This window comes from Dasypus novemcinctus, chromosome 4 (assembly GCF_030445035.2).
Source record: "Dasypus novemcinctus isolate mDasNov1 chromosome 4, mDasNov1.1.hap2, whole genome shotgun sequence".
NCBI lineage: Eukaryota > Metazoa > Chordata > Mammalia > Cingulata > Dasypodidae > Dasypus > Dasypus novemcinctus.
In genome coordinates, this window is record NC_080676.1 from 40,446,682 (window position 1) to 40,463,218 (window position 16,537).

At 38.1% G+C, this 16,537-nt stretch overlaps 1 protein-coding gene across 1 annotated transcript in view; it reads left to right on the plus strand.

Annotated features, from left to right (window-relative positions):
- The first annotated feature begins 598 nt into the window (after positions 1-598).
- Positions 599-16,537, plus strand: part of LOC131278347 (multiple epidermal growth factor-like domains protein 6) — a 47,262-nt gene continuing 31,323 nt past the window's right edge. The window contains exons 1-2 of the mRNA XM_058296433.2: positions 599-662; positions 15,329-15,460. Coding sequence (XP_058152416.2) covers positions 599-662; positions 15,329-15,460 — 196 coding nt within the window. The remainder of the gene's footprint in view (positions 663-15,328; positions 15,461-16,537) is intronic.

A 16,537-nucleotide genomic window follows, 5' to 3' on the forward strand; every position in this document is an offset into this window, starting at 1 on the left:
GATAGAAAAAAATATGACAATATTACTTTTACTTTGCTGCTATTATGATGTTCAGTTTCAAGAACTTCAACAAGGGAATCTTAAAATTTCTTATCTGAATTTTACTTGCCTTTCTGGGCCTGTTTCCCCCTTTCTGCTTAGAGGCCGTCTATGATAATTTACTCATTCTTTTCTCTCCATCTTGAACTACAAAACCCATCCTTTCCTCTTAGTTTTTAGCAAAGAACAGAATTGAAATGCCAAGTATTTTTTCCCTTACAAACTGTTTTTATTACTATGTTAAATATATACCAAGTAGCATATTGAAAATAATGACAACAGAAGTTGGTTAGTTTGTTGTACCTGCTTTGTTTATTGTCCTCTGTGGGAAAACTTTTGGTGATAGTCATATATATCCCGCATGAGCCAAAAATATTCCCTCAAGAGACAAGCCTCACCCTAAAAAATTGTAAAGCAGGCAAGGTTTGTTTACTGCACCACTATATTGCCCCCCTCTGAGTACCTCTTCCCCCTTCCACCCTTCACCTATCTGGGTTTAGCATTGTCCCAGTAACCTGCCCAGTCAGGGAGATATTCTGAACTTTGACATTAGTGGAATATGTCTGACCGGAAGATACTTAGAGATTCGGAGAACTTCCCTCAAGAGGATATTTCAGGAAATGGTAAGCAGGAGATGTATTTTTCAGAATAGAATAATTCATAGGTGGTTCCTGTGCCTTCTTACATAGAATATCTCTGACTCTGTTAATATGAAGTTCTAGATACAGAAAAATAGAATGGCAAGGAACTATTCATTGTCTTGGAGTATCACTATTTCTTTCAATTTAATGGCTTGTTTTATTGCGTGTGTACGTGTGTGTGGTTTGCTTTTGGTTTTGTGTCACCCATACTTCAAACTTCAGAATGCTTTAAATCCACATCCAGTCTTCCTTGGGTATGGGGATTTTGTTAGACTCTGGCTGGCATAAACTGAAAACACAGTCCTCTCCTTTCTGCCACCCAACCAGATAAGCATCAGTGTGGCTGACATATCTGAATAATTTCTTTTTTTAGTTCTCTGAATTCTTAGGTTGTCCGACATGAGTTTCTTTTTTTTAGTTATTAACCAATACATTTGAATAAAGGAGGTGAAGTGCACAGAATTGCTATTAGCTGTCAATTTGTGAATTTAAGAAATATGAGATTGCTAGAAAAGGAAAATACATATGAATCAAGAAAATGAGTTAGTTATGTACATGGATATGGCTTTTGTTTGTGAGAAATGAATTATGTATAGGGGTTGAATTCCTGGGTGTTAGTGCTGTTGAAAAAATAATAATTTAATAAAAATGCATTTATACAAGCCAGAAAGGGAAGAGATTTCTATGGATAACTCGAATTTATTTCTACCTAATGCAGTAACTTTTTGCAATGAAAAAAGTGACTTTGGGTTATAAAATTCCAGCTGTGCAGTCATTTCTTATCAGTTGTGTAAAATAACCTTTGGACTGAATATTTTGAAATTGTATATTCTCCATAGCAGATATAGGATATAAAATTCTCCACGCTCTACAATAGAGAGGTCATGGATAATAAGACAGAGGGTCAATAACGAGTGGGGAAACCATTAAAAAAATTACAATGTTTTCCAGTGGTTGAAAAGTTTATGTTCAGAAGCCTAGAACCAGTGTGGATTCATTTACCAGGCTCTATAGCAGTATAAAGAAAGAGGAATTACATTTTAAAAACAAAAACAAAAGACACTCATTTGGTTATTTTCCATTTTCAGCTTCCATTTTCAACAGATGGGCTTTCTGGTGTTGAACTGACACCAGGTGTGTGACCTGTCACCATCTCAGGGACATCCCAATGTGTCCCTGAGTCCCTGGCTGGGTTGGTGCCAAGGGCGACAATGGATGTGGACTTTTTTTTTAAACAGTTGTGTCTGTGACTTATACAGAGAGTTTCACACTTGGATCTTTCAAGTCTCGTTTATTTTCTTCTGCCAAGAGATTCCTGTAGAGTAAAATGAATAAAATTCTGTTTAATAAATATACATCCAAAGAAGTTTTTTTTTTACTTATAACAGTTTTAACTTTTAAACAAACAAACAAACAAACTTCCCATTGACGTTTTGGGAAAGAAGTTCATCTTTCCCATCCTTGAAGGTGCTGGAGGCTCAACTCCCTTACGCTAATATAGCTGGTCAGCTCAGTTAATTCAGAAGGGAAAAAGCAATCAGACCAGTTAGGGCAGGCAAAATAACCAGGTGAGTGATTGAATTGTTCGTGATGCAGCCAGCCCTTTCAGCAGTGGGCGGATAAGGTCAAGGAATGTCTCAGTATTTTGGGGTGCGTGTGCACCCTGCTGGCATCCTTGGGCGCATGTGCTTGCTGTTAGCTTGCTCAGGTGCATGTGTGTGCCATTTTCTATTAAGGTGCATTCTCCAGAGGCACAGAGAAATGCTCTTATGTTTCTAAAGAGCTGCCAATGCTGAAAACCTTCGGATTTCACAAGAACTTACATTTTGGCCAGATATTAAAAGGAGAAATGTCTCAAGTGTTTCTGGGCTGTATCATCCTCTGTTGGAAATACTGGACTTCAGAGCATTCTGGGAAGAATCCTCTGATGGACTTAATTTGTTGTTTGGGTAGAAAAGTGCTTTTTTCCTAGAATGATTTTCAGAAAGGTTTTGTTTTGCAAAACCAGTACTCTCCTGGAGATATCAAGAGCAATAATATTGAGTTGCCTCTCATTTCCTGACTGATGTAGAGTGTCCCTCCTCCCAGATATGAAGCATTAAAGTAAGTAATAAATTTAATCTTCTAAAACATTAGAATTAATATTATCTTAATGTTTAGATATTTAATTTTAATTTAATCTGGTTTTAAAACTGGATTTTACTAGCATTTTTGAAACTCTTATACTCATTTTACTTTACCCTCTAGTTTCTAGCTAAAATTCCATGGGAAAAGTATATACCAAAGATAGCAATCTGTTATTATTTACTCTTTCATGTCTTTCTTTTCCGCAATTGTGGATCCACCTTGCCTCAATTCAGTTCAACCAACATTAAATAAAATGGCAGTCTAACTCATGACATGGTGAGATTTACCATGCTCATAAAATTCTTATTTGCTGATCAAGTCTGGCCTGGGCTTAGGTCTCCCCTAACCTCAATGTACCTCCTTCATTTACCAGAATTGTTTGTCTTTTCTGGAGTGAATTCTTTTTCCTTGTCTCCCTAGTAGAAGTCTTTTATGCCCCGCCCCCCACCTCCCATCTTGCTCTAAATCCTTCAAGAAAATCAGATGAAAGAATATAATGCACTAGCTTGATTTAGCAACAGCAAGGAAACTAAGACAGTATTATCCACATTTGGGGCAGTTTGCTTTTTTTTGCCTCACTCATAATCTTACAAAACTTCTCAAGAACTATGCAATTAGAAACCTCTTGAAATGGCCCTATTTATTTATCAAACTATTTGAAACCATGGCAAAGTTTGTTCCTCCATATTTTATTAAATTCAATTAAGTAATGAGGCCTTTTGTCATCAGTCTCAACTTCATTTTCTAAGGAAAACCCACTGCACTTTACAGTTCATAAGATGCCAACCATTCATTTCCTTCTGGTGTTGAAGGTAATTTGATTTATGTCTTGCTCTAGTTAAGATGCCCAGGTCTTCAAGCATTTTTGACTCAGAGTTAGAGGTTAAGGTCAAGTTAACAATGGTAATCTGTCTCTCAGTTTGCAAACGATGAATCACCACTTGGATTTTAAGACTTCATGGTAAGCTTTGACTTGGCAGCTTGGTTCAAAGGTTGTCCGCAGAATGTATGAAAGTGGCCTGTGTCTGGAACCTCTGATCAAAGATGTCAAGGATTTTCTAACAAGGCCACCAATAGAGTCGAGAATAATTGGTAAAAGGGGGGTGTGGTTAAAGAAGCATTAGTCCCATGTCTCAATTTAGACTGGATTAATTTGATCTAGACTTAATAATATTAAAAGCGCTTCTAGTCATTCCCAGGGCACAAATGAAAATGCTTTCAAATTATTAACCAAGAATGTGACTTATTCAGGACAATATGTAAGGAGAGAGTGTGATAAAATAAAGTAGTTCACTTCAGTCCCTCGCTTGGGACCCAGTAAACTGCCACCAGGAAGGGAAAGAGCATCCCAGACTGTTGCAATATTTTATTACTAATTGAATTGGAGTTTGTTCCGGAGAGTTGGCAGTTAAAATAGCTGAAATTTGGATGAGCAATTCATAATAGTTAGAGGCCAATTTCCTTCACGCAGCTTGTTGTTCTTATTCTTAGATTTCATTGCAAATTGCAAAGTAAAATTAATTGCTATTTTTGTATTCCCATTTTCACTACTTTATTTTTCTATAGTGAAAAAGAGGGAATAATATTTAGGATAGTCAACTAGACATCTGTTTACCAGGTCAGGATATGAGCTGATCACTGATAAAAAAAGTTTCCCTATCTTTTGTTGATTTTCATTGACATTAGTATTGATATGAAGGATGCATTTTACGTGGAGACCCAAAATTAACACTCTAGGATTATGTTAAAAAACCATGTGCCCCTCTTCTGTTAGCAATCTGAAGAGAGGAAATAATTACAGTTAATTCTGCTGCTCTTGCCACCTGGATTCTCTAAAATTTGTCTTGTGAGTACATTACATTTGAGGGAAAATTACCACGCTTGAGCCAAAACATAGACACTTGGGGATTTGGGGTCCCAGGGTTTCTTGTCTACCACTTAAGCACCCCCCCCCCCGGCCTGGCCCTGCCCACTTTATCTAATTACCGTATGGCGCATCGTCCAGTCTGAGGGTCCTCATATACCCTGGCAGCTTCCGTTACTATTCTGCAGGAGAATTCTTGAAATCAAGTATGACTGAACATGGGTATCTTTCTTTCTGTGCACCACTCTTAGTCCTCAAGCTTTACAGGGCTGAGGGCAGCAGTGTTGGTGACATTGCATTTCAAACTTAACACCTAATTATTTTGTAGAGGAACAGAAAAGTATAGGGTCTAATCTTACTTATCCATTACTATGGTTTTGAATATAATATAGACTACCTATTATGCATTCATACTGAAGGAAAATGTACCAATTTACCATAATTAGAGGTGTTTTAATGATCATCTTTATAATAGCAATTATGTGCAATTTAATTCTAAATGGAGCTATGGAAATGACAAAACACACTATGAAGTGACCTTCCTAGAGAAACCTGGGGAAGAACAAAAATCAATAACGCTCAAACCTCCATTCACTTCTCTTCTCACTGTACTATACTGATTCTGTGAAATAGGTGAGGACAGGAATCCACAGATCCTTCTGTTAGGACCCACAGGCTGTATGGCATGTTTATATTCCCCTGTTGGTATAATACCTCCTGGGGAGAAGCATAATATCATGCTTAAGAATGCTGGCTCTAGCCGTGTAACCTTTGGGCAAATGACTTCACTTTAGTTTCCTTAGTTTCCTCTCTAAAACGAAAATAATAATAGCTCTTTCCTCATGGGGTTATTTTGGTTATCAAACAAGATAATACAGGCAGAGGGCCTAGAACAGTGTCTGGCACAGAGTTAAGTGCTCGAAAAATGTCAAGTCTATAATAGGGATCCTTTCTCCAGGTCTCTACAGCACCTATTTTTTGTAACTGACATCTGGTTATTCTTACATTCCCTTATTTAGGCAAACTTCTCTTTCATCCCCCACTTGAGTTCTTTATTCCCAATAGCCAGTGGAGGTTAGAGTCTCCTAGCCACAGGTATTTTAGCCACACTACTTACTTTCACCTTTTAGGAGCTGAACAAAATACAAGAGAGATAGGAAAACAGGAATGGATAAGTTAACCCTTGGTTTCCTAAATGAATATATTTTCCTTCACAAGTATTATTATAATCCATCAGCATAAATTGAAATAACAAAATTCTAGCATTTTGCTTTATTGTTTATCTAGAGCACGGCTGAGGGGAGATTTCATTTTCTAGGCATTTATCCTTACTCTCCACAAGTCTAGAGAATGACAGCAACCAAGTTCCAAAAGGGTAACAGTCATCATCCATGTCCTAATGGGATGTCGTGCTGATGATGTTGTAGGAGGCGCCCACTGCAAGAAAGACATCGTTGCCTCGAATTCAGCACTGAAACACTTCCAAACATTTCCTTAGCAATTCTACTCTCTATGAGCATATATTTGAGAGCAAGCCTAAAAGAGATGGACCAGGTAGAGTTTGTTTGCTGGACCTGTCCCAGTTCTTGGTCTTAGGACCATTCCTCTTTTCTGATCCACCTGCTTATGCTGCTCCCCCACCCAGAGTTCCCAGGGTCCTCACATTCTGCAGGTCTTCCAAAGCCTCTGCCCTGGTGCCTGCCTTCCCTAGCCAGTGCTCTGACTGTGAGAGGAAGTAGAAAAAAACCTGCTATCAAAAGCATAAGAATGATTGCATGCTGTTTTAGGCTTGCATATTTGGTGTGGCCTTGTAAAGGCAGTGCCTTCATATTTTTTTAGCCCATTTATAATTAGTATGTGAAGCTCTTGGGCCAGTTTGGAAGATATATTTAGGGAAAGAATAGTCTTTCCTCTGGTCCCTCATACAGTCTGTTACCCAGTACTTTCTATTCCATCTCAAAACAAAAAACAACCATCTCTGGGTTTAGCTCCTTATCTCCATTCATTTCCAGAGGCCTTGCTCAGGTTCTTGTCTCTTTCCAGGATGCCTACAATGGCCTCCAAACTGGGCTCCAGTCCTTCCTCCAATTCAATCTGCACATTGTCAACAGACCTTATCATGACTTTTCTATGGCTACCGACCACCACCAGATTTAGCCTTTAGCATGATATTTTAAAACCTTTCACTTTTTAAGGACGAACATACCTGTCCAACATCATTTGTCCCTAAAAACCTCCTATTCTATGCTCTAGCCATGAAGCAAATATTCCTTTACTCATTCCTGCTCTTTCTTCTACGTGGTGAATTTCTACTCACTCTTGTAGCCCCAGCTCTAATGCCATTTTTCCAGGACACACCTGATTCTCCCTAGATAGGATTGGAAATTCTTTTCCGTTCAGTGCCTGAGGCTTTTTTCATGTGTCCTCACTAGCAGTACTTGTAACATTGTCCCGTTCACAAATCTTTCCCCTGAATCAGTCTGTTGGGTGCTCAAAAACACTCATCTTATTCAATTTTAAGTCATTAGTGCCAAGCATGGGACCCTGATATATAGTAAACATTGAGTAATCATTTAGTAAACAAATGAGTATATAAACACACCATAGGGGGAGCCAGTTTTCTATCTATGTAGGAGCAGTCTTTCACACAGTTTTGTATGTTGGACTAGAAGAATCCTTCCTTGCTTCCTTCCTTCTGTCCTTCCTCCCTCCCTTCTTTCCCTCATCCCTTGCTTTCTTCTTTCCTTCACCAAATATTCATCGAGCACCTTCTGTGTCTGAGGTTTTATATAAGGTGTCAGGCATATTGAGAATAATTAAAAAATTGCCTCTGCCCTAGAGAGGCTCTCAATTTTAATGTGAAGGAAAAACAGTAAAGTAATAACGCAATTTGGTTACCAATAGCTTAACGTGAACCTCCCTTGTGTTTACAGTTGGACCATGGAGCTGTCCTCTGCTCTCTAAAGGCTCACCTTTGCAAACGGTCACCTCTGTATTGTGCCCTGATATGTTAGTATGTGCCAAAGCTTTTTGCAGACTCCTCAAAGTGTCTCAACAGTTCCTGGAGAATGGAAATCTAATGTTGAAAATGAGAAGGGTGTTGATCTGAGGGTCAGGACCCCTGGGGTTTAGTCTCAGCTCTACTATTAATTAGCTATGAGTCTGGAAAAGTGATTGGTCAATTGGATATCTTGTTTGTCAATTAAGGGTGTTGGTCTAGACTCTCGGTCAATATTCTCAATCCAAAGTTCCTATCAGGATTTTAAAAATACATACACTTAAAATTCAATAAATTAGAATCTCCCGGGGTGAGACCAAGCACTGTGTATTTTGCGAAAATGTCGCCAGGGATTCTGAGTGACCCTGGCCTGAGCTATATCTGTTCTCAATGGTATCTTGATGTCTGAGGTCTCCTGGGCCCCTGTGATTCTATTACACAGGCGGGGCGGGCCCCCACCCTTGTTGAGCGGTGGAGACTCTAGGCCCATTCCAGTCTTTCTCCTTTAATGGCTGTGAGAACCAGGAACATTGTTTCAACAAACAATCAGATCAGTAGCTGACATCATAGGTCTTCCTGAAAGAGAGGAAAGATGCAAAACAGAGATAAGACAGAAAGTCCCCAAATGCATGTGGGACACTGGTAATCACAACCATCGGGCATGAAGCCTAGTCACAGCTTCTTGTACTTGTCGAGGGTCCCAGTCACTTTGATACTCTGACTCCCATGTGTTTATTCCCTGACTGAGGAACAAAGATCCCAGTGAGCTAATGCATCAACCCATGAAAAATGAACAATTAAAACAATGAAGTTGTCAGTTCTTTTACCAGATTGCAAATAAATAATCTGCCTGTCAGGCTGGCTGCTCTGCTGGACCATTAGTTTAATACAAAGACATTCTGAGGAACAGGCAGATGACAGCTGGATCTATCACCCCAATGACTCCAGGCCTTTGATAAAGACCTGAGCAAGAGATGCTGTCATAAACTACAAAGGGTCAGTCCCAATTTGTGAAAAACAAATTGTTAGATAAAATTTGACTTCACCTCTTTGCTCATTATGGAAGCCATAGGTTTAAAGAAAAATCGTGGGATATAGGTACATCTTTTACAATCTAAAACATTTTTCTGCTTATTTACCTTGTCAGGGAGACTGTAATGGTGTAGATGGCTGTAGAGCTTGGAATTGCCCCAGTGGAGGTCCAGTGATCTTAGAACTGCACAATGTAATTTCTTACCAGGCTGGACAGGATCTACCTGTAAGAAGTGACTCTAGCCATGTCAAATGCTAAAACAGTCATGGCTTTCCAAACAAAAAGTAAGTCCATTGTATTTACTTACCATGTACTATTTGAACACTACTGACCATCTCATAAAATATTTGCTAGCCAGAAATATTACTCATGGAAAAGAATTAGATAAAGAATTAGGTGAAGAAAATAGTAAATCATTTAAATTCCTTTGTTGATATCTCACTTTCATTAAATTTTAGTGGAAAAATAAAGCCATGAATTACCTTAAAGGAGATCATTCTTATCTTTCTGAAGTATAAAGTACTATTAAAAAATTCTAATAGAAATGAGTTTGTCAATGTTAACCAATTTGTTAACCAGTCAATCAAACTGTGGCAGTTTGATATTATTTATGAGTTCCAAAAAGATATTGATTATGTTTGTAAACTGGTCTGTACTTCTGGGCATGATACCCCTTTGATTGTATTAAATTCAGAGGTTCCACTTTTACTTTATTAAATCACGATTGGGGTTTTCATTCAACCACGTCATTAAGGTGTGCAGGGTTGAATCCCCACCACTCAATCAAGAACACGGAAGTAGATAGAGAAAAAGAGCACAAAGGAAGAGCAACAGCTCCACAGACATGGCAGAGGCCCCCGGGAAGACAGATGAGTCTGACAGTTTGTGGTTGAAGAAAATAGAGCAGCTGAGAAACCCTGAGAGACAAGCATTTTGCCAGCCTACAACTGAGATCAGAAGCTGGAAGCCTTAAGAGGAAGAAGGCAGGTTGAACCCTCTCAGACATGGCCCACCATCCTGCTTCAACACATGGCAATAGAATTTAATCAGAAAGTACCTCCTTTTTTATTAAAAGATTTATTTTCTAATTATTTCTCTCCCCTCGCCACCCCACCCCCCCCAGTTGTCTGCTCTCTGTATCCATTTGATGTGTGTTCTTCTGTGACCGTTTCTATCCTTATCAGCGGCACTGGGAATCTGTGTTTCTTTTTGTTGTGTCATCTTGTTGTATCAGCTCTCCATGTGTGCAGCGCCATTCTTGGGCAGGCTGCACTAGAGAAAGTACCTCTTATGGTACCTTGAGTTAGACTCTAGGACCTTGTGACTGTAAGCTTTTACCCCAAATAAATACCCTTTATAAAAGCCGTTTTCTGATATTTTGCATCAGTACACCTTTGGCTGACTAATACGGTAACTGACTTTGTCTTACCTTGATTCTTAGCAAAATTGACTTCTCCACTTTAATAAAATCAATAAAATGTCTGCAAAGCCAACAAATAAAAACAACAATTTTTCCCCTTCCAAAATTTTTTGTCTATTTCTTTGTATTCAGGCTATATCTTCATGGGCAAAAGTAGTGTAAATTCTAACTAAATCAAAAACAGTCACTGCAGACTCATTCTTAATTTTGAGTACATTAAACTGGGTTGATTCAAAGAATAACATCCAACTTGAATGTCCAACTTGAAATCTACACAGAGGCCAGCACTAGAGATTTTAAGGTCATTTGGTGGCCCAGAATGATTTTAATGAGGAAGAGGCATCAGCTGCATTATTTCAACTCAATCTGATCAGTTCTTCCAGTGGCATGATGGTTCATTAGTAAACATGGTGAGCAAAAACCTCTTAATGTAAAGCATTCCAAGCTGATTTTCCTACCCAGTGAAATAAACCACAATTTTGCCTGTTTTCCTCATTTTTGTGATCTTGTCTCTGTTACGTATTAATGTGTCTCTCCCTAAAAAGAGGCCCTGGGAGAGTCGGGAAAGCAGAGAGCTCATGCTGAGAATACCATGGTTTGGTTCTTGGTTTTGCCACCTATTAGCCATGTCATTTTGCACAAATGGTTTAATGTCTGCTCTATTTAACATGTGCACAATAATGACTGCTTAAAAGAGAACTTTTATATAAAAACAAACACTATTTTGTAGATAGCTGGCAGCCCCTGAAGTTTTTCTTTTTTAAACAGGAAACAATGTTATTACGTAGTGCTCTAAGAAGACCTAACCATTTATGATCTAGAGACTTCCACTGTGATCTACAGTTAGGCCTTCTTTCCCTGAGTCTTAGCCCTTGGGGCGTCTTTCTTGTACATGCTTAGGTCTTCCCCCTGGATCTCCCTTTAGGGGTCTTTGCATCTCCTCAGCTGCTATTCAGGGTGTTTGCAGAATTCTATTCCAAGGAGTTCCTAATATGATACATTAAAGCCTCTCCTTTGGATACATGAGCTAAACAAAATTATTTTATATAATCAGTGAAATCTTTTTTCCATATTATTTTTTTTTATCATATAGTTTAAAAATATTTGTAGTCATTTCTAGATGATAATATAGTTTCTGACAGTTGATCAGAACTTACTTGAAACATTTGGGAATGTAGAGATTGTGGTGGCAGTACAATGGCCCCTCGAAGTTGTCCATGTCCTAATCCCCAGAACCTGTGAATATATTACTTTTCCTGGTAAAAGGAAGAATGAAGGTGGAGTAAATTAAGGATCTTGTCCTTGGATAGCTGAATGGACCTGATGTAATGAGGAAGGTTCTTTTAGGAGGAGGGTAGGAGGTCAGAGAAGAGAGAAGATGCTAGGCTGCTGGCTTTGAAAAGGGAGAAAAGGGCCCCAAACCAAGGAATTATGGTGGCCACTGGAAGTTGGAAAAGGGAAGAAAATAGATTTTCCTCTGAAGTAGTAATGCAGTCCTACCAACACCATGATTTAACCATCTGAATTCCAGAACTGAATTAATTTGAATTGTTTTAAACCACTAAGTTTGTGGTAATTTTAAAAATAGAAGCCACAGGAAACAAAAGAAATGTTCATAGTAATTTAAGGTTGACTATTCTAACATACATACATACCATTGACAATATTCTCCTTAGGAATCATACCAGTAACTCGTATGTACCTTGATAAGAGATTGGGTCTTTCCTTCTGGAAGTTTCTCCTCTCTACTCTTTTTCCCTTTCACTCTCCTCACCACTACACATATTCTCTCTAGTGTTTTTCATATTTTATGTAAATGGTAATCTCAACATCTGGAACTAACACCTCCTATCCCACTCCTTGGATCCCTGATGTTTTTCTCCCTCATAGCTCCCTGCACTGTTATCACATTTAAAATTTAGGTATTTATTTGAGTGATTATTAGATTGTGTTTACCTTCACACTATTGCAACCTCAATGGGTACAAGAATCATGTCTGGTTTTGCTCACTGTTGAGAATCTGGCACATAGGAAATATTCAGGAAATAATTTTTGGCCAAATGGGTACACTCCAGAATTCTGCATGCCTTGGAAGATGGACTGAAATCATGCAGAGTGATGCAGGCTCTCTAGAAAACATGAGATAATAAACTAACAAGAGCAGTTGCTTTAGTTCCTCAACACCTTCTCTTACAGAGGGTATGCGTCTATCTGGCTTTGCATTAACTTCACTTCCTCTGAAGTGGTAGTCAAAGGCACTATTACTTAGTCAGGAAGCAAATGATGGCTGCTTTTCATGAGGAGTGTGCAATCTAAGAAATATTGCAAAGTTACTCAGAACACCTTTTTTTTGGATAACATTCAGAACATTTTTTTCTTGCTTTTATTTCTCTATTTTTATTTTTATTTTATTGCTTTGCATTATGAAGAGTAAATCCCTTCAATGAAATTTAAGCATTTATTGGAGAAACTGACATTTAAAAGAGTTTTAAGAGGTCATTTATTCATGAGTAGATAATTTATATCTTCTGGAGTTTTGATTCTTCTGAAGTTTGATAATCAAAGCTAAGGATATGCTTGGGTTCTTCCTGGCATGGAGAGGTAAGTAACATTTGTGAATGGTTTTATGAGACCTCGAAGTTTTGGAAAATTAATGAGAACACATAAAATTTTCTTTATATATTCTCCAGAAACTTCATGATAGACAAATTCAGTGTTTTTTAAAGAAAAACATGTGAAGGCAGTCCTTATATATTAGATAAAATTTTCTAATAATTATTCTGAATGCTTCTATGGTGTTTGCCCATACATGGTACCTTTGTTGAACAGTTAATTCTCGTTATAGACATAAAGGTTTCAAATGAAAGGAAACTAGTTTTTTGAGGCAGTATGAGGCTCCTCTGTATCCACTACATTACTCTTCATAACAGTCTGTGAGGTAGATTTTATTAACCCCTTATACAGAACAGGAGATTAAGGATCTCAAGCTCAAATATCTTATTTTAAGTCAGAGATATAGTCAGAGGCCATATCGAGCCTCTGTGACCCAAAGCTCATGCTATTTCCTCTGACCACCCAACACTACCCTGGTTGCAGGCAGAATAGCGCAATTTTGATGATAAAGAGCAGATCAGCCCAAATGTCCTCTTCGTTAAAGCCTTCAGACCTTAAGGGAATTGACTACATAGATTTAAATTTCTTAGACAAAATCTACTGTGTTCATCACAGCCACTTCAACTTTTCAGTGTAATTAATCTACTGAGAGCACAGTGTTTTGTGGGCATATTTGCTGTAGAAAGACCAACTTTTAAGCTCTGTGACCCTAGCCCAGGTTGTGGCTGATGAAAATGGAAAAAAATTATAATAACCTTAGCTTTTGGTTTCTAAAGTTATCAGACGCCTCTAATAAAATATATTTTTATTCTTCTGTTCCTTCATGTTAATAACTTCCCATTAGATTTTTCCCCTTGTTACGTCAAAGTGGAATCTAGATGACTGTTCTCAGGGTGTTTACTGAAAATGGGTTGAAGTAAAAACAATGCACACCTACACTACCAACTACCTCCGAAATGCCACGAGCAAGTCTTGTTTAGACACTAATTAACAAACTTAATAAGCTTTTCAAGCCGTAAAGCCAAATGTACTTTCTGGCATATCTGACAAGTTCAAGAAAAATGTTTTATTGATATACTTGTTGAATAATCAGTGATTCTTAGATAAAAGAATGTCTAGACTTAAAGCAGACAATATAAACAGCTGTCCAAAGGCAGGGTCACATTCCACTCTTGTCCTCAGATTTGTGCATGTCCCAGTCAATAAAGGGAGAGAAAACCCTATTGTGGATTTTTAAAAAAATTATCTACCCTATGTTTTATCAGTCTGTGTCTTTAGTACTAAGCAAGTCTCCGATGGCCTATAAAATTAGCATTTCTACCAATGTTATCATTTTTACTTAAAAAGAGCTGGAAAATGAAGCATTCTTAAAAATAGTGGATGGTGGGAAACGGACTTTGGCCCAGTGGTTAGGGCGTCCGTCTACCATATGGGAGGTCCGCGGTTCAAACCCCGGGCCTCCTTGACCCGTGTGGAGCTGGCCATGCGCAGTGCTGATGCGCGCAAGGAGTGCCTTGCCACGCAAGGGTGTCCCCTGCGTGGGGGAGCCCCACGCGCAAGGAGTACGCCCGTGAGGAGAGCCGCCCAGCGTGAAAAAGAAAGAGCAGCCTGCCCAGGAATGGCGCCGCCCACACTTCCCGTGCCGCTGACGACAACAGAAGCGGACAAAGAAACAAGACGCAGCAAATAGACACCAAGAACAGACAACCAGGGGAGGGGGGGAAATTAAATAAATAAATAAATCTTTAAAAAAAAAAAAATAGTGGATGGTAAGAAAACATGTGACACGGGAAGCATACAGTTGCAAATAAAAACCATGAGTGCAATGAACATAATAATCGATAACTTCGCCAATACAAAATATTTTAAAACAGGTTCATTCTTTCATGTTCTCCTGATGCCACAACACCTAGGTGATAAATAAAAAGGTCAACCCAAAGTTATTATTCAATTTTAGGTCGGCAGGATACCTAATAACCAACTTGTCTGATTTTTTTCATTGAATTTGATTTGTCATTTAGACACCACCATGAAACTCAAAATGCCTACTAGACTTTGTTTTACAAGCTGCAAAATACCCAGAAAGTCTTTTTATTTTCTTAACAAAATGGCATGAAATTATTTAGAAGTTGGAGGGAAAGCTTTTATTGCTCAGTCTGAAAAGAGAAAACAGCAAAACCCAGCAGTCTAGCTGACAAGTGACACAAATACAGTACATGCTAATGTGCAGAGAGAAACAACTTGAGAGTTTAAACCGGCTGTACCAGCAAAAACTATCTTTATCCAGATATGTGGTCCCTCATGAATTATACTATTATTTTAGTAGATTTCACCTGACATCACCCTATGATTTTCTTTAGTGACAAGAAAATTGCAGCTGGCCCTTGACGGTCAGTCACAAATTGACTGAACAAAACAAAATCAAGCAGTGAAGTAATCCCCAAGTAAATTTAATGAAACCTAAATCCCAAAGGGCAGCACACTTCTGTAGGCAATGGTCTTATTTAATAAATCTTCCCCTGCTTTCACTTTCAGAGCTATATTTACACAGACAAATTCAATTCATTGGGTTTACATTTCCTCTTCCCCTTAGTTTGTCCACCAGGCACATACGGGAAGGACTGTAACCAGGTATGTCACTGTTCAGCCCAGAATGAGGACTGTCACCCAATCACAGAGAGATGTACCTGTCTGGCTGGCTACCATGGAAACCACTGTCAACTCAGTAAGTGTGTTCTCTGCTTTAGTTGTAATCGATTGAGGAGACCCTGATAGGGTGGGTTGTCACTCAGAATGCTAACTGGCAAATATTAATTTGAGCTCCTAATTTGAAGCAAGCCTGTGGGAATTTGTATTTGAATAGGTTAAAACTTATACTTTTTTCAGTAATTCATTCTCTATTTTGCATTTTCTATTTAAAATATTCCCAAGTTCTTCACAAATATCCAAGATGAAAAGGATATCAAGAGAAAGAAACTAAGAAGAAAAATAGGAACTTCTTATTATAAAACATACAGCAAATGGCAATATAGTTAAAGTGATTAATAAAGTAAGTTCCAGGATCTGCTTAGGAACAATCAAATTAAACAAATTGTTATTCTGGAATGAAAACGATGATTAGCTTGAAGGAAAAATGCCAGTTGGCTCACTGTTGTGTAATAAAAAAGAATAGTCCCTAGACCAACCACCATATATTGATTTGTTAAGACATTTTAACATCAAAAATTGTTATAGGAGAATGCACAATAAAAAGTCCCAAGGAGCATGTTAAAATGTTCAGTCAGCTACTTAATTTTTAAGCTTGTAATTATTTATAATGTACTTTTTATAGGTTTAAGAATAGAATGATTTTGGCCTCAGTTCCATTTTTTCTCCCAATTTGGCCATTACTACTCTGTTCTCCCTCGTTGCTCCTATAGCAGATTCTTTCACTTCCCTTTCCTAGTTCTGCAAGGATATCGCCGATTTTGGGATTTTTACAATTTTCCCCCAAAAGGCCACCCATAAAACATAGACTTACAGTCAAGCTACCGATTTTAATTTTCTACACACATAAACTCCATAGAATGTATATTTTAAATATCTCTTCTCAGTTTTGTCCTCTTTTTAAACATCACCACATAAAAATTATGTAGGAGAATGGTATCAATTAATGTTTTGTTTGGGACCCATAACCATTGCAGTTTTTCAGCCCTTGAAATGCAGAGCTAAATTATAAATTTGTAACTTTCATTTCCTTTATTGGAGATGGCAAATTTCAAACACCCTTTTATTGGAAGAAAGTTATTTCCTCACATTTGAT